The 19,008-nt window shown below is 38.6% G+C and overlaps 1 protein-coding gene and 3 long non-coding RNA genes across 11 annotated transcripts in view; 3 read left to right on the top strand and 1 right to left on the bottom strand.

The window, feature by feature from the left end:
• The window catches only part of CFAP43 (cilia and flagella associated protein 43), a 100,749-nt gene that overhangs the window by 47,431 nt on the left and 34,310 nt on the right, over positions 1-19,008 (bottom strand). For 5 of the 8 annotated variants that reach the window (XR_015155844.1, XM_086379282.1, XM_086379281.1 and 2 more), the window contains exons 9-14: positions 16,303-16,419; positions 13,131-13,211; positions 8,548-8,696; positions 6,892-6,995; positions 3,232-3,372; positions 75-247 (exon numbers count right to left, since the gene is read on the bottom strand). Coding sequence is in view for 6 of the 8 variants with exons in the window: in XM_086379282.1 (XP_086235408.1) it covers positions 75-247; positions 3,232-3,372; positions 6,892-6,995; positions 8,548-8,696; positions 13,131-13,211; positions 16,303-16,419 (765 nt within the window). In the remaining 2 variants the exon portion in view is untranslated. Of the gene's footprint in view, positions 1-74; positions 248-3,231; positions 3,373-4,170; positions 4,486-6,891; positions 6,996-8,547; positions 8,697-13,130; positions 13,212-16,302; positions 16,420-19,008 lie in introns of those variants that run through there. The other 3 variants (XR_015155845.1, XM_086379286.1, XM_086379287.1) reach the window with 2 other exon arrangements.
• On the top strand, positions 4,435-5,606 carry LOC147344274 (uncharacterized). Its single transcript, XR_015155846.1, has 2 exons — positions 4,435-4,569; positions 5,435-5,606. It is a non-coding gene; the product is annotated as an uncharacterized LOC147344274 (long non-coding RNA).
• LOC147344275 (uncharacterized) lies at positions 11,289-15,632 on the top strand. The gene is made up of 2 exons (XR_015155848.1): positions 11,289-11,390; positions 15,439-15,632. It is a non-coding gene; the product is annotated as an uncharacterized LOC147344275 (long non-coding RNA).
• LOC147344276 (uncharacterized) lies at positions 15,699-16,837 on the top strand. The gene is made up of 2 exons (XR_015155847.1): positions 15,699-15,836; positions 15,953-16,837. It is a non-coding gene; the product is annotated as an uncharacterized LOC147344276 (long non-coding RNA).

Below are 19,008 nucleotides of genomic sequence, written 5' to 3' on the forward strand. Positions count from 1 at the left end.
AGATCATGTCTAATGAATACAATGTACCAATCTTGACTGCTAAGAAAAAGACAGAATGCTTAAGTTTGGCATACTTTTTCAGGAAGAAGATAGCTGCAGATGTATGGCACTTGGTTACAGAAGCCATATATTCGGTTACTATACAAGTTCAGGACCGCAGAGGACAGAGTGTGTTCTGTCTCATACACAAACTTATGAATGAATTCATCTCTCAGCCTCCCTCGTTCATCAGCAAAGTTTGCAGACACTGTAATATTTGGGGAAGAAGATAGATAATTTGTACCATTTATTGATTTTATTTTTTTAATTAGTATGACAACTATGAAAAGCAAAATAAAAAATTAAATGCTCAGTTAATACAGAGACTATTAGGGGATAAAAATGATTGGAAAACAACTTGGCTCCATTAGAAATACTTGAGTATTACATGACTAACAGTAAGTAAATTATATTTTATCAGTTAAGTAGAGACAGGATGAAACTCATTATGGTCTCAGTTCAGTTCAGTTCAGTCGCTCAGTCGTGTCCAACTCTTTGCGACCCCATGAATCGCAGCATGCCAGGCCTCCCTGTCTATCACCAACTCTTGACAGTCTTAATTAAGACATAAAAGTACCTTGAGGTTTTTGACTTTCTTATACTCTATAATTAAATATTTGCAAAATAGCTACCCAGATATATTTGTTATTTAAAACAAAGTGTCTATTTTATCAGACCTTTTTATCCAGAAAGCTTTCTTTATGATTTTATCAATGAAAGTAACTACATAGTAACATATATGAATCTGACTCTGTATATTTAAAGCTACAAAAAAGAGTGGAGAAGGAAATAGCAAGCCACTCTAGTGTTTTTGTCTGGGAAATCCCATGGACAGAGGAGCCTGGTGGACTCAGTCCATGGGGTCACAAGAGTCGGACACGACAACAACAAAAAGAGACATCACAAAGTGACAAATCAACTTACAAAAGTGACAGTTGATCCTTTTTTTCCTCTGATAGTAAGATTTGTATGAATGACAGGATCTAGTGACAAATAGATTCAAGGGATTAGATCTGATAGAGTGCCTGAAGAATTATGAACGGAGGCTTGTAACATTGTATAGGAGGCAGTGATCAAGACCATCCCCAAGAAAAAGAAATGCAAAAAGGCAAAATGGTTGTCTCAGGAGGCCTTACAAACAGTTGTGAAAAGAGAAGTGAAAGGCAAAGGAGAAAAGAAAAGATATACCCATTTGAACGCAGAGTTCCAAAAAATAGCAAAGATCACTTCCTCAGTGATCAATGCAAAGAAATAGAGGAAAACAACAGAATGGGAAAGACTAGAGATCTTTTCAAGAAAATTAGAGATACCAGGGGAACATTCATGCAAAGACGGGCTCAATAAAGGACAGAAATGGTATGGACCTAACAGAAGCAGAAGATATTAAGAAGAGGTGGCAAGAATACACAGAAGAACTATACAAAAAAGATCTTCATGACCCAGATAATCACAATAGTGTGATCACTCACCTAGAGCCAGACATCCTGGAATGTGAAGTCAAGTGGGCCTTAGGAAGCATCACTATGAACAAAGCTAGTGGAGGTGATGGAATTCCAGTTGAGCTATTTCAAATCCTGAAAGATGATGTTGTGAAAGTGCTACACTCAACATGCCAGCACATTTGGAAAACTCAGCAGTGGCCACAGGACTGGAGAAGGTCAGTTTTCATTCCAATCCCAAAGAAAGGCAATGCCAAAGAATGCTCAAATGACTGCACAATTGCACTCATCTCACATGCTAGTAAAGTAATGCTTAAAATTCTCCAAGCCAGGCTTCAATAGTACATGAACTGTGAATTTCCAGATGTTCAAGCTGGATTTAGAAAAGGCAGAGGAACCAGAGATCAAATTGCCAACATCCACTGAATCATAGAAAATGTGAGAGAGTTCCAGAAAAATATCTACTTCTGCTTTACTGACTATGCCAAAGCCTTTGACTGTGTGGATCACCACAAACTGTAGAAAATTCTGAAAGAGATGGGAATACCAGACCACCTTACCTGCCTCCTGAGAAATCTGTATGCAGGTCAAGAAGCAACAGTTAGAACTGGACATGGAACAACAGACTGGTTCCAAATTGGGAAAGGAGTATGTCAAGGCTGTACATTGTCACCCTGCTTATTTAACTTCTATGCAGAGTACATCATGAGAAACGCTGGACTGGATGAAGCACAAGCTGGAATCAAGATTGCCGGGAGAAGTATCAATAACCTCATATATGCAGATGATACCACACTTATGGCAGAAAGGGAAGAACTAAAGAGCCTCTTAATGGAAGTATAAGAGGAGAGTGAAAAAGTTGGCTTAAAACTCAACATTCAAAAGACTAAGATCATGGCATCTGGTCCCATTACATTATGGCAAATAGATGGGGAAACAGTGGAAACAGTGACAGACTTTATTTTTGGGGGCTCCGAAATCACTGCAGATGGAGACTGTAGCCATGAAATTAAAAGACACGTACTCCTTGGAAGAAAAGCTATGACCAATCTAGACAGCATATTAAAAAGCAGAGACATTACTTTGCCAAGGTCCATCTAGTCAAAGCTATGGTTTTTCCAGTAGTCATGTATGGATAAGAGAGTTGGACTATAAAGAAAGCTGAGTTCCGAAGAATTGATGCTTTTGAATTTCAGTGTTGGAGAAGACTCCTGAGAGTCCCTTGGACTGCAAAGAGATCCAATCAGTCCATCCTAAAGGAAATCAGTCTTGAATGTTCATTGGAAGGACTGATGCTGAAGCTGAAACTCCAATACTTTGGCCACCTGATGCGAAGAACTTACTCCTTGGAAAAGACCCTGATGCTGGGAAAGATTTAAGGCAGGAGGAGAAGGGGACAACAGAGGATCAGATAGTTGGATAACATCACTGACTCAATGGACATGAGTTTGAGCAAGCTCCGGGAGTTGGTGATGGAGAGGGAAACCTGGCATGCTGCAGTCCATGGGATCGCAAAAAGTCGAACACGACTGAATGACTGAACTGAACTGAGAGGAAAGTCCACATTTCACATAATTTAGCAGTCACATCAGCTTTACTTTGTAAGACACAGAAAAGGTTTTGGCCATTTTAACCTCTTCACATGTTAAAAGAAAAAAAAAAAAAATGCTATCACTGGAAAAGAGAAAAAAAAAGCTATAGCAACTATTCAACTGGGTGCCCAGGACAGAATTGCTTGCTCACTTTTCTTTACCTTCTGGTAGTATTTTAGGCAGAGAAAATATTTCCAGCCTGCTTCTTCTTGTTTCTGGAAGTGGGGAAAGCACCATCACTTCTACTATGTCTGTTTCCAAAGGAGACACAGTGGATATTTGTAAAATACCTTTGCCCATCTCTGAAAGCAAATGGAAATCAACAAAAGTCATTGTTGATATGTTTATAGAAGCTTTCATATTTCTAGGTAAGATATCACATTATAGGCCTGTCTTAACAAATCTTTTGATCCAAATCTACTTATTGGATATTTAAGTGATCTTTAAACCTAAGTGATAGAAACATTTTTTGATGAACAGATGGGGGATTCTCCTCATGAGATGTCTAAGTGGGCAGATTCAATCCAGCTGGGTGGGACTCAGCTTCCATCCAGCCAGAGGGGCCTCCAGAGTCTGCCGGCTCTACCCTACTCAACAGTGCCCACAAGCTCTGGCCTCTTGAATGTCCACTCCAGCCATCTGCCCATTCCCAATACTGAATAAACATTTTTGCCACAGCCAAGGTATCGCAGGTATGGTAGGAATACACTTGCTGTTATGAGTGTGTCCTATAGTAAGCCAGCGAATCCCACCAACGGGCCTTGCCTGGGGCTGCTTGGATTCTCTCCAGCTCCGCTACTGCCACTCCACACAGCTACTGCTCTGTGTGTCCACGGTAAGGGACTTGTGTCCACCGTCTCGGGCCCCATCTCAGCCCCTCCATCAGGTGTTATATAGGGTAGCCTTTCCTCTTACTGAACAAGGAAGACAGAGAACATCTGACATAAACTTGACTTCAACTTTCTTATCCTGAATCTCACATTTTCTGTTATCTTCCCTCTTCATTTCTTGACATTTTTAGGAATAAAATGTAACCCTTTCCATCTGTGATTTTGAGCCTACACCTCCAATATATCATTACACCATGTGCTATTAATTACCTCTTTTGATTTCCTTGGGTCTTTTAGGTCTTCTCCTATTGAGGCCTCAAGACTCCCCTATCTTCAGATTAGAATGTTCCTTCAATCCTGTTTCCCCACCAGTTACTAATTCTCTTTTCTCCACTGCAAACATCTGAGGGCAGAAATTGCTGGTTACCAACTTCCTTTTCTGACTGCCATTCCCACCTGAAACGCTGTCTCTCTGTCCCAAAGGAGTAGCTCTCCCTGGGCTCACACGGTGACTGCCGCATCCCAGCCCTCGTGCCCTGACACTTCTGCCACAGTCCACCATTCATACAGCCTTCCTTCTCAAGCTCTTCCAGGTGCGGGTGACTCCCAGTTCTCTCGCCCATCTTTAGTTTTCTTCACTGCCTTGTCTTCTCTGTCTACAATTTCAGCGTAAGTAGCTTTTCCCATCCTATACTCTGAATGACAAGATATGTTAAAAAATGGAACATTTAGGCAGGACTGGTACCCATTCTAAGGTCAGCCATCAGTCCTCATCACACTCCATGCCATCTAATTTACATATCTAGGTTACCTGTTTGACCTCATTACACAGTTGGGTTTGCTTCAACTCTGTCTTAAACCATCTCATGAGCTTCCATGATTTCAAGATCAGAATTCCATCATTAAACTTTGAACTACAAATCTTCATTTCTGAATTAATGGTAAATGTCTCCAAATGAAGATCTTATTGGCTTCAACTCTACAGAGCTTGTCAGCTCACCCTATCCCTCAGCCTCCGTAACTTTCTTTTCCCTTGAGTTTTTACTTCAACTGATGACAGCACAAACTTCCACCATCTGGGTTAGAAACTTCAGAGTCGTTGCTGATCCCTTCCTTTCACATACTATCAATTATCAAGTTCTACCAATTCCATCATTCATAGCTGTCCACTCCTTCGCCTTTCCATGACTGCTGCATGATCTTGTACACTGTGGATAAGAGCACAAGCTCTGAAGCCAGACTTCCTGAGCTTGAGTCCTGGCTACCTGCGTGGCTTTGGACAAATACTTAACCTCATTGTGCCTCAATTGCCTTATCTTTAAACTAGGCATAACAGTGGTCTCTACCTCACAAAAGCTGCCTATAAGAATTAAATGAATTAACACACGCCAAGTACTTAGAATACTGGATATTACATGACAAGGACTCCTTCAATAAATGTTAGCTTTTGTTATGACTAACAGCATTTCTTGTGTAAGTTACTATAATGTTTTTCTGAATTTTTTTATTCCGTTCTCTTGCCTTTCTTCTCCAGCCTTCACACTGATTCCAGAGTCCTCCTCTAAAAACCAAATCAAATCACACTAGTCCCATCTTGAAAACGTCTGATGATGTGTCATTAGCTACAGAACAAAGTCCAGACTCCTTGGGATGATGTTCAAGACCCTCCACTTTGTTTCAAACCTTGTCGTCATGATCATAACCTGGTAAACTCATATACTTGTTATGCCAGACTTCTTACCATTCCAAGTCCCGTTGCTCAAACTTTTGTCCTGAGCTAGAATGCCAACAAGCCCCATCCTCCACTACTTTAAATCCTTGGAAAATTCTCCTGCTCCGTATTCTCTGTGCCTCCTCTTCACCTCCACTCCTTTCTTCACACCTGAGAATTAATTACTTCTTTTCCTGAGCCTACACAGCACTCTGCTATTTCTCCTCCACTAAATTTCTTCCTTGACATTTTCATGCTTCCACAGGGCCTAGGTTCAGCATTTTACACTTAGTAGGCACTCAATTTTTAAAAATCAGTACATAGATTTGAAAATTTACATTTATATTTGGTATATAAAGCCAGAGATAAAAATATTAGTTCTTATTGTTTATCACCAAAGTGCTATCTCACCTGTCAGTTCTGTGGTTTACCTGGGCATTTGGACACACATTACTGAAAAAGCTGAATGTCTTTTTTAAAAAAATTTTATTCATTTATTTATTTTTGGCCACACCACATGGCTTGTGGGATCTTAGTTCCCCAACCAGGGATTGAACCTGAGCCCTCGGTTGTGAAAGCACAGAGTAAAGATGCATGTAACAAAACTTTCTTTAGATATCTTAATTAAATAGAGATCAAATACTATTTAAAAAGTTATTTTGGGACTTCCCTGGTGGTTCAGTGGCCAAGACTCCACACTCCCAATGCAGGGGGCCTGGTTCAATCTCTGGTCGGGGAACTAGATTCCACACGCGGCAACTACAGATCCTGCACGCCACCACTAAAGATTCTGGCGTGGCAACTAAGACCCAGCACAGCCACATACATAAATAAATGTTTTTAAAAAGTATTTCAGGGATAAACCAACTCAACTTCCGTTTGTAGTAACATTAAAAACATTCAGCCATTTCATTAATTCATTACCTGATTCAAGAAGAGTTATTTAACATCAACTGTATACCAAGTAGATGTACCAAAACCTCTAAATATGATATGGGAATTCTCCTTAGTAACTTTGAACAGCTATTTAAATGTTTCTGTTTTAGAAAACATGCTACAAGTAATTGCTTCACCATGGTCCCATTTCCACAACTTTAAATTCTTTAGAATAAATTGACCAATATCTTAAGTTAATAAGCATTCTATGGCAACTTTCCTGGCGATCCGGTGGTTAAGACTCCATGCTCCCAGGGTAGGGGGCATGGGTTTGATCCCTGATCAAGGAACTAAGATCCCACATGCTGCCCAGATTGGGGAAAAAAATAATTCAGTGTAAGTACCTATGAATCCAAGAATCTCAAATAAACTTGAGGGTTTGGCATTGATAACAAAGATGTGTCCTTCTGATGTTCCAACTAATACATACATTCCTCTCTGGTCATACCTAGAAAAGAAGAAATCTGATTATCAGATTCTACTTGTTTCACTAATAAGATGGTAAACAAATTTATTGAAAGACATCATGGAGATATATCCAAAACGAATTATTCTTATGGTTTATGATTTTTAATATTATCAGGCTTTATAAAAGGTAAGTGATTATACAAAATGTAATCATTACATTTTAGGCTAATATTGTTTCTGAATTGTAACTATAAGTATATGGTCAAGAAGATTCACTAAAAACGGGCAACTATGTCATCGTAAGTGAACAAAATATGACAGTAAAGCTTTCTGATATTTCAGGTGGACATAAGCAATTCTCAAATTAGAGATGAGTGGAGCATTCCAATGCCCCTCAGTACCAGTCCTGGCAGAAAGAAGAAGAATGTAGCAAAATGTTTCTATACTTTGATCAAATTAGAAAAAGTGGGAAATGCAAATTAGGATAAGAGAGAAACATCTGAAAAAGGAGAGGTGCCAAAAAAATGATACAGAGGAGTGGAATGTAAATGGAGAGAGATTACAGATCCTTCCCTACAGAGGCAGCAGAGCTTGTAGGAACAGCACAGATGGTGGAAACCCAGCTCCTTGCAGTGCTAGCTGACTAATCTTGGCAAATGCTTCTTTTTGAACCTAAGTTATCTCACTTGTGAAACAGGGACAAGCATAATACTTTTCTGAATGTTTGACAAGTGTCACATTCAGTAAACTACAATGTGTAACAGCACATCAAGCTGTAAAGCAGGGCAAAAATGTCATTTCTTGTTAATACTTAGTGTTATGATAAATTAATCAAAGATATAATAATAACAATATAAGTCTAAACTCAGTGGCTCTAGGCTGTCTTCTAAAAAGTACTGTTTCAAAAAATTTGAAATCATCTAAATGTCTATCAATATACTGTCTCAAAAATTATGGAATGTATTCCATGTGATGGAATACTATGTAGCTATAAAAAAAGAATGAAGGTCTTCGTGTGTGGATAGAAGACTCTCTAAGATATACCATTAAGTGAAAAAAATTGTGGTGCAGAACATTATATATAGTTTGCCACCCTATAAGAGCAAAAGCAATGACTCTGGAGCCCAATTGCCTGGGTTCAAATCTCAACATTTGCCATTTACAACATGTGTGATATTAATTGTTATTTAAATTCTTTGTGTATCATCTTCCTTAAATGGAGACAATAAGAATACCTGTCTCACGAGGTTAATACAACTGAAGTTCCTGGTACACTCTAAGTGCTAGATACACATTCATGCAATTAAAAGGAAGTACTTATTTTTCTGCTTGTTTGTGAATAAAATATGTCCAGTAAAAAGACACAAGAAACTAGTAACAAGCTGTCTCCAAGGAGGAGAACTGGGTATTTGGGGATAACAGTGGGAAACTGTATTGTACTATATACACCTCTGTATTTCTTGAATGTAGAACTGAGTCAATATACTAATTTTCAAAACAACACATGTAAAACCTAAAAAAAGTTAAAACTTCGGTGGAAATCTCAATAGACAGGCCTGACAAAGTTGCTGCCAGAAACAGGCGGTCCTTACAGGAGGTGCTGCACAGGTGATTCAGAGAGAAAGGCCTTATGAACTTCATGAGGGGATTCGACGTCCCGGACGTCGAGGAAGTGGACACGGCCGTCCTCAGTCCCCACGGCCGCAGACAGGGATGATGGAGAGCAAGCCAGAACTGTTGCCTGTTTAGGACAGATGCAAAACAGAAACAGACTCACAGATGGAAAACCAAGGAGTAGGGGGGCAGGGCAAAATAGGGGCATGGGATTAACAGACATAAACTACTAGATATAAAACACATTAGCAAAAGGGTACACTGTATAGCACAGGGAATTACACCCACTAGTCTTATAATAAGCTATAATTGAGCATACTCCACAAAGATACTGAATCACTATGCTGTTCACCTGAAAAATTAACACAATACTGTAAATCAATTAGCTTCAATAAAAAATAAACCCCAGCTTCACTGCACCAAAAAATGAAGCCTGCTTTCCTACACTTAAGAGTTCTACAGTTTATTTTAAAAACCCGCAGAACAAGAAGAGTGGCAAGTGTCATGTGGTATTACAAATTATACACTCAACATTCTTCAGCTAATCAATCACATAAGAAGTCATAGGAATCTATATATCACATTCTTTTATCCTAAAATTGGAATGATAAAAATATGAGAAAATTGCCTGAACTTTAAACCATGACTTCATTTTTATCCTTAATTGATTAGAAAATGATTATACCTGATAATAATGAAAAATAAAATAGGAAATTTAAAATATATTCCTAGCATCATTTGGACATCTTTATTGAGTGTTAGTGATTTTTTAAAATCAGCATTCATCTGCTGGATAATAGTAGATCCTGGGATGCTGGTATAACTGAGCAAGACTTCAAAAAATAACTGTATCATGGAACACGTGGCCTGTCACCAAAGAAACGCATCACAGATTCCTGCTTATCCAACAGTCATTTACAGAAGATGATATATAAGAGAACAAATCTGTGGTCATGATACTTTAGGAATCAGATTCATTTCTCTATAGTTTTCACTGACAAAGCCCACTGGGGTCCCCCAGAAAAGTCAGATGAAAACTAGGTGATAAGGTCTAAGCTCTTCATTTGTGCTTTAGTCTAATTTCTCCTGCTCACAGGGTACATGTGCAGCAGTCTAGTACCCAGCACTTCAGACAAGAGTTCTTAGTGTGAGACCGCTGCAACACCTCAATTCCGTGGCCGTGCAGAGACGTACTGCCAGTAACACCTCAGTTCAAGACTTAAGATGGCCGCAGGGTGGCTGTGCACAGGGCTGCTGCACCCAGAATTTGGATCCTGAGGGGAGGAGCACGGCTGGACCGGCCCATGGCAACTCCGCCCTCCCCCAGGAGCACTCTACAGAGCAGCCTCAGCCTCTCCCTGGGACACAAGTGTGTGCTCCAGAAGGACAGCTCCCACCTCTCCACCCTCTGATCAAAAAATAAGATTTTCCTTTGTTGTTGAACCGAACTCAGTATTGCTCTATTGGCACAAGAAACACCAGAGAGGGGGACCCCTGTAAGTAACATAACTACATTTTGGAGGTTGTTTTGAATAAAATAACAGAATGTTAGAAATGGAAAAGATCTTGAGGTCATCCTTTTGCAGATTAGAAAGCAGAGGCAAAGGAAAATGTAGCAATTTGCCTCCAGGATCCCAAAGCTGATAACAACGCTCAGAGGAAAACTCAGGTGTCCTGCCTCATTAGAATGCAGTTTCTCCATTGAGCAGGTTTTCATTTTGTTTTTTAAAGTGAATTTTCTGAGGCTTAACCAGGTTGAGTCTATTGGTATCTCAGTATGAAACTGGGAACAAAGTGGTGAGGGTTTGGGGTTTTTTTAGCTGAAAACCTTTATGGGAGCTCTTAGTGTGTGTGTGTGTTTATCTGTGTTTCCTCAACACAATCAGTTGAAATTACCCTCCATTCCAGGGCAATAGTTGACTAGGCTAAAAACTGGCAGGTAACATCAAGTGAAGGTATTAGTGTTTGGGCATCCTGCCATCATGATGCTAAGCAGGGTTCTCTGAGGACTACTACCTAAAATGTTCATGGAGAATACAGTCCTGGACATAGGCAGGGCGATCCAGCCTCTGTACTGCTGGATCAACCCATTTATCAATTCTCCAGAGGGGAGCAGTAATCTTCAGTAAGGAGAAATCACTGATTTTCCCCAACAAAGGCTGATCTACATGAATGTACATGCTTGGTTTTGAGCTCAGTGAAGGGATGTCTGCTTAACTGTGACAGTTGCCCAATCTCTCCCTTCTGGTCAGGGGAAAGGAAGATATCTGAAGCAGAAAGAGGGTCTTTTGATGGTAACTATATCCCTCCTTGGGCTTCCCTGGCAGCTCAGTTGGTAAAGAATCCACCTGCAATGCAGGAGATGCTGGTTTTTTATTCCTGGGTCGGGAAGATCCGCTGGAGAAGGGATAGTCTACACATCTAGTATTCCTGGGCTTCCCTTGTGGCTCAGTTGGTAAAGAATCTTCCTGCAATGTGGGAGACCTGGGTTCGATCCCTGGGTTGGGAAGATCCCCTGGAGAAGGGAAAGACTACCCACTCTAGTATTTTGGCCTGGAGAATTCCAAGGACTGTATAGCCCAAGGTATTGTATTGGTATATGGGAAAGAACAAACTTTTCCCTGGTGGCAATTATTTCTGAAACCCTAGTGATTTATATCTCACTCATGCTGCAAATTCATTGTGGATTGACAGGATCTCTTTTCCCCCATGGTCTTTCAGGGAACAAAGCTGACAGAGGCTCCACCAATTAATAGGGGCTCGCAAAGAGTCGGACACGACTGAGCGACTTTCCTATCCCTCCTTAGCCAGCAAGTGCAAGGTAAGTTCCGATTATACAAACCTTAGGTTTGTATGTCTCTCATCTGTAAAAAGAGGTGTGATCAGATGAACTTTAAGATTTTTCTAGTTCTAGTAATTCTAACAGAAATGAATATATATAAACCTTTGCCACACTGATTATGGAGTCCACACATACTCTTTTAGGTAAGAATTTTTATCTTTACTTTTTAGGATGAGTTTACTTATCTCATTGAATTATATATCTTTTGCATCTTGTATCCTCTTATATGAAGTATGATGCTTCATCTTGCATTATTGAGATTTTAATTTACAATAGAGAAGGACTATAACTTTCCTCCCTACTATCTAGATCCATATCTCATCGAGAATTATGAAATATAGAAAAAATGATAATTTAAGAAAAAATAGCCTTACCATTGTTTCTTGGTCTTTTTATACTTTTAAAATATTATTTTATGTGCACCATGACCATGGTGGAAAGAATGGTATCACCTTATGGTAGGTTATGCTTAGGTTTAGGTGAACAAATGTAGTTTACCACCCAGCATACATACACCTTCCTTGTGGAAAATTTCTTGAATATCTTTTAAGAAACCATCTCTCTTCTATTTTCAGTTGAGTGGAATAGATCTAAGTCTCATTTCCAAGGCAGATTTTAAGCCAACTAGCATTTCTCATGCCCCTGTCCACAGTGATTAGTTCAGGGGTGTTATTAAGATATTAGGATATATCTACTAAGCCCTCTGAAAAGGAGAAACTTTTCTCTTCCTCCTCCTATTGTAGGAGGTTTTCTTCCCTGATGATCTGATGTGAGGTTGGTATTCGTGGCATTTGGGTATCACACGAAGTCTTAGATGAAATTAAGACATAGTACACAGACAGAAAGAAAGACGAGCTCCTTGGTAATATCATTTGAGTTGCTGGATAAAGCCACAGCTGAGCCCAGAGGAGCTCTATACTTTATAGTTAATTGAGCCAATAGCCCACACTTTTTCATTTTTGGCTCAAGCTGGTTAGAGAGGCACCTTTCTTTCATTTCTAACTGATCTTCTTGAGGTTAGATGGGGCCACTTAACTAGTTACAGCCAAGGAATGTTTTGTTTTTTATTAAAAACACTTAATTGCTAGTTCAAGACTCTCCAGAACTCTTCTCATCTCATGGTGTGCGTGCATGATCAGTCGCTCGGTTGTGTCTGACTCTTTGTGACCCCATGGACTGTAGCCTGCCAGGCTCCTTTATGCATGGAATTTTTCAGGCAAGAATACTGGAGTGGGTTGCCATTTCCTCCTCCAGGGGATCTTCCCAACCCAGAGACAGAATGCTCATCTGCATCTTCTGCATTGTCAGGTGGATTCTTTACCACTGAGCCAAGTGGGAAGCCCATCCTGTGGTACTGAGGAGCTTTTAATTGGTGGAGCCTCTGTCGGCTTTGTTCCCTGAAAGACCATAGGGGAAAAGAGATCCTGTCAATCCACAGTGAATTTGCAGCATGAGTGAGATATAAATCAGTAGGTTTCAGAAATAATTGCCACCAAGGAAAAGTTTGTTCTTTCCCATATACCAATACAATACCTTATGTTCTACCCTCTGGGCTGTGGAACATACTTTATACACAAGAATTACTCTAAACATATAAGGTAAAATACATTAATGTCTCTGTAACAAGTATTTCCACAAACTGTTGACATGTGAACACAAAAAGGTAAGTTGGATTAGAATTAAATATTTTTTAAAAATCCATTTATAAGGCACACTTACTTGGATATTCAGATAAACCCTGCTGACACAAGCACCATCCTCTATACCCCAAACACAAACTTCCCCTGACTGTGTGAGTGTCTGTAAAAGAAAGAAGAAACTCAAATGGAAAACAAGACTGCTATGGGAGCATGTTCTAAACTTCTTTCTAGTATATCAATCACTGATGATTTAAAATAAAATTTCATTTTATTTATGTGGATTAAAATTACTTTGCAATCTCAATGTTAATACTTCTGATTTAAACAAATATTAACTATTACCTTTCAGTTCAGTTCAGTTCAGTTGCTCAGTCGTGTCTGACTCAGCGACCCCATGGATTGCAGCACGCCAGGTCTCCCTGTCCATCACCAACTCCCAGAGTTTACTCAGACTCATGTCCATTGAGTCGGTGATGCCATCCAAACATCTCATCCTCTGTCGTCCCCTTCTCCTCCCACCTTCAAACTTTCCTAGCATCAGGATCTTTTCAAATGAGTCAGTTCTTCACATCAGGTGGCCAAAGTATTGGAGTTTCAGCTTCAGCGTCAGTCCTTCCAATGAATATTCAGGACTGATTTCCTTCAGGAGTGACTGATTGGATCTCCTTGCAGTCCAGGGGACTCTCAAGAGTCTTCTCCAACACCACAGTTCAAAAGCATCAATTCTTTGGCACTCAGCTTTCTTTATAGTCCAACTCTCACATCCATACATGACTACTGGAAAAACCATAGCTTTAACTACACAGACCTTTATTGTAATGTCTCTGTTTTTTAATATGTAAATGTGTATTTAATATGTATTAAATGCATATTAAACATGTATTTAATATGTAAAGTAGCATCTCTGCTTTTTAATATGCTGTCTAGGTTGGTCATAACTTTTCTTCCAAAGAGTAAGTGTCTTTTAATTTCATGGCTGCAGTCACCATCTGCAGTGATTTTGGAGCCCAAGAAAATAAAGTCTGTCACTGTTTCCATTGTTTCCCCATCTACTTGCCATGAAGTGATGGGACCTGCTGCCATGATCTTCATTTTCTGAATGTTGAGTTTTAAGCCAACTTTTTCACTCTCCTCTTCCACTTTCAAGAGACTCTTTAGTTTTTCTTCGCTTAATATGTGTTGGTATAAATTTTTTTGGTATTTATCCTTCTAGTGTTCTCTGAGCTTCCCAGATCTGTAGTTTGGTGTCTGACATTAATTTTGGAAAATTCTCAGCCCTCATTACTTCAAACATTTCCTCTGTTCGTTCCTTCCTTTCTTCTCCTTCTGGCATTCCTATTACATGTATGCTACACCTTTTGCAATTGTCCCATGTTCTTGGATATTCTGTTCTTTTTGATTCTTTTTTCTTTTTGAATTTCAGTGTTGAAGGTTCTACTGACATTTCTTCAAGCTTATTGATTCTTCCCTCTGCAATATTCAGTCTATTGATGAGCCCACCAAAGGCACTCTTCATTTCTGTTACAGTGTTTTATATTTTGAATATTTCTTATTTTCTTTCTTAGTGTTTCCATATCTCTACTTATATTTTCTAATCATTCTTTCATGTTTCCCACTGTTTTCATAAGACCCCTTAGTATTTTAATCATAGTTGTTTTAAATTTCTGGCCTGATAAATTACAACATCTTTGTAATTATTTGCAGATACAATATCTGAGTCTGGTTCTGACGCTTTCTCTGTATCTTCTAACTGTTACTGTCTTTTAGTATGCCTTATAATTTTTGTTAAAAGCTGGACATGATGTACTGTGTAAAAGCATATGAATTAAGTAGGCTGTAATATGGGGTTTTATGTTTATCTGGCTAGGAGTTAGACTGTGTTTATTGTCTGCTGTAGCTGAATGTGTCAGAAACCAAAACTGCCTCTAGGGTCCTCGTTTTTGGTCTGAGATGTGCAGATTCTCCCATTGTAATCCCCCTGGGTGCTGGCTCCAGGGCTGGTTTCTACTTCTGGGTATCTGCTCCAGTAAGCTATGATTCTTTGCATCTGCCTGTCTGTCTCTATAATTTTGGGGGCAGTGGTTTCCCCTATGACCCCAATTCTCTGATGGGTCTGAGAGGAATGGTTAATTTTAAGTTTATTCAGCTTTTCTTTCCCCCTGTTGTAAGGTTCTTTACATGCTGGACTGGAAACCCAAAGTTCGTCTTGTTCATTTTTCTTCTTTCACAGGATCAAGACTGAAAGCATTTTAAAGTAACTGCAATGTGATACAGTTTAAATTCTGTTTCTTGAATAAGAGGGAGTGAGTACATGATGTTGTGGATCAAGTATCTAAATTCTAAACATGAAAATCTTGTATTAAATTTTTAAATTTAATTCTTATCAGAGAATATCTGGAAGAAAAAGCATATAATCAGAATCTGAGAACTGGAGGAACTCTTGAAAGTGAAGTCGCTCAGTCATGTCCGACTCTTTGTGACCCCATGGACTGCAGCCTACGAGGTTCCTCCATCCACGGAATTTTCCGGGCAAGAGTATTGGAGTGGTTGCCATTTCCTTCTCAGGGGATCTTCCCGACCCAGGGATCGAACCTGGGTCTCCTGCATTGCAAACAGGTGCTTTTACCATCTGAGCCACCAGGGAAGCCTGGAAGAACTCTTAAGTGTTACCTGTTCCATAGTTTATGTATCTTTTTATTAATATTTGCTAGAACTCCCAAAATCTTAATGGATTTGTTGATGAATCATATGGAAAGTGAATTATATTTCTTGAGATCAACCAAAGGTAAGCAGTTAATCATCAGAAAAAATTTTTCTTTTCTAAATGTGTAAGGTGGCTTTTTTTTTAAGTAGATTGAATACATGTTTTATGCATGGCAACTATTTCATTTTCATTTTCAGATGGGGCTGGATCACTCTGAAAAAGGGTAAACACTTATAGTTTAATGAGTGTTGACAACTCACTAGCAACGAATGTGTTTAAAGATATGGCTTGGAAAGCTTGGATGGTGAATGCAAACAGGATGGCTCTTAAGATTTTAATTGCTTTGGTCATGTTCAGAGACTTAATATTATGAAGTCACAATGTGATGATGTCATTTTAACTGGGGAGTAGATCTAATGATGGAAGTGGCTGGCATTTATACTGCATCTTCAAGAGGACACTCTGTTTCCTATTTGCAACAGGTTGCACATGAATTTCCAAATCTCATCCTTAAATCCTATTGTGGAACAAAGACAATATTCCTTACCATGCAGAATTCATTTCCAGGTGTGATGAAGTCTGTTGCCTGAAATTTCCCATCACAAGCCTCTAGGACTTTCTCAAAGGTTGGCTCCTCACCAAAAGTATAAATAAAAATAGACCCCTGTAAATATACCAAAAAAGAAAAAAATAATGCATTGTTGTGTGTTCTGTTGAACAAATAGTTATTAAATGTTCACTGTAAAGAAGACACTGTGTGGGAAAATGTGTTGGGAAAGTAGAGACAAACTCAGTAAGGCCCTGACCTTGAGGAGTTTAAAATCTAAACACTTGCTTTATTGATTCATGAGTTCACTAATCAATTAAAATATTCAATAAGTAAGACTTCTTTTCTCCATTTCCAGGCATTTATTTTTTAGATTACAAAACATAATGAAGCACTTTTTCTTGACTTCAAAAACTATGTTTATTTATGCAGAAAGTTTGAAGAATGTGGAAAACCAAAAAAGTTGTTAACATGAACTAAATTCTATCACATACTAGACCATGATGGGTACTAATGAAACTTTTAAATAAACTTTTGTGAAGCTTGTAGAGGTGTGTCTGAAGCTGTTACTTTAAAACTTGTTTATCATTCTCAGGTTCCCAATTCACCTCTCTAAAAAAAAAAAAAATCTATCCTGTACCTTATACATCTCTGCCAAGTAACTATACTATGGTATGGTTACTAGCAATAAGAAGTCTGCTTTAAACTGATCACAAATTCTTCACATTTACTTGAGTTAAACATGAATGTTTTTATTCTTGTTTATGTAAAAAAACACACCTCTGTAAAGTCTAAACTTTGGTAGGTATTTACTGATTTTACCTTTCATTCATTCCTTCAACAAATATGGAGTGGATACACTGTGCCAGACACAGGTCTGGATGCGGGGGCTATATCAGAGGACAGGACAGGCAAAAATTCCCTGTCTTCATGGAGCTCACATTCTACTGGGTGATTCAGTCAATACATAAGATATCTAAATAATATGTATTATAAGTTAAAGAGCAATAATTGTAGAAAGAAAACAAGATAAAGCAGGGAAACAGCATATGACGTGGCAAAATAAGAGGGTAGAATTCAAACCTGAGTGTCCAAGAAACACTTTACTGAGAAGGTGAGTTTAGGGAAAAGACTTGAAGGAAATGAGGAAGGTATTCACATGGACTCTGGGGAATGCATTCCAGACAGAAGGAGCAGCCAATGCACTCTGAGGGAGGAGCGAGCCTGGTGAGTACAAAAAGCTTACATGATGGCCAGCATGACCGAAGCAGGGTGAACAAGAAGACCCATGGGAGATAAGGCCAGGGTGGGGAGTGGAGTTCACATCATGAAGAACCTTGTAAAGCATAGTGAAGATTTTGGCTTTTACTCAGAATAACATAGGCAATCACTGGAGGGCTCTGAGTAGTAGAGATGCTTTTCTCACCTTGGCTACTGTGTTAAGTACACACATTTACTCTATTAAGTACTGAGAAAGTATATTAAAATCTGTTGAGATCATGACTTTGCTTTTCCTGGTCATTTTGTCATGTTTTGCTTTATATATTTTGAAGCTATTTTATTTGGTACGTATATATCTTAAAAGTTTATAGACGTCTAGTGAATTTAACATTTTACTATTCTAAAATATTAATAAACTCATTTATCCTTAGGAATGATTTTTGCCCAAAAGTCTATTTTGTCTAATATTAATATATCTCCAAAGGCTTTCTTTTGGTCAATGTTTGCATGATATATCTTTTCCTATCTTTTTATTTACTTTCAATTTTTAATTTGCTTTCAATGTTACTATATTTTTAAAAATTTACTTTCAATCTTATGCTTTAGATACGTCACTTGAAAACAGTGCATAGTTAGGTTTGGCTTTTTTAAAATCAAATATACTAATATTTGCCTTTTAACTAGATCAATATTCTGTTTTGCTTTAATTGTAATTACTAGTATATTTGAGATTAAACATTACACTTTAATTTATGCTTCCTGTTTCTTCTCAGTTGTTGGTGTATCTTCCTTCTCTTTTCTTACCTTCTTTTGGGTTGCTTTCTTTAACACTTCCACTTTGCCCCTCTATTATGTGGAAATTTCATCTGATGTTTCAGTTTTTTTATGGTTACCTTACAGGTCAGAACATGTATACTTAATTTATAAACATCATAAGAACTTAAAACCTTTACTCTCTCAGATGGTGAAAGAATCTACCTGCCAATGCAGGAGACTCAGTTTTGATCCCTGAGTCTGGATGATCCCCTGGAGAAGGAAATGGCAACCTGCTCTAGTATTCTTGTCTGAAAAATCCCATGGACAGAGGAGACTGGTGAGCTGCAGTCCAAAGGGTTGCAAAGAGTCAGACACAGCTGAGTGACTAAGCACACAGCACACTCCTTTCCCTCCAACTTCACATTATTTTTGTTGTTTTACACAGTCAGTCTTCACTTACATTTCTCCACATATTTACTACTGCTCTTCATACTTTTTGCATCACAGCCTTTCCATCTGGGATCATTTTCCTTCTGCCTGAAGTACATTCTTTAGAATTTTCTCTAGTGATGACGTACTAACAAATGCTCATTTCTAAAAATGTCATTTTTCATCCCTATACTGAAAAGTATTTTCCCTGGGTATAAAATTCAGTGATAGCAACCTTATTTCACTAAATCAGGGGTCAGCAAACTTTTTCTATAAAGGGACAACCAATAAATATTTTAG

This window comes from Bos grunniens, chromosome 26 (assembly GCF_055505025.1).
Source record: "Bos grunniens cultivar Pamir isolate PY7600 chromosome 26, Bosgru_T2T1.0, whole genome shotgun sequence".
In the NCBI taxonomy this organism is placed as follows: domain Eukaryota; kingdom Metazoa; phylum Chordata; class Mammalia; order Artiodactyla; family Bovidae; genus Bos; species Bos grunniens.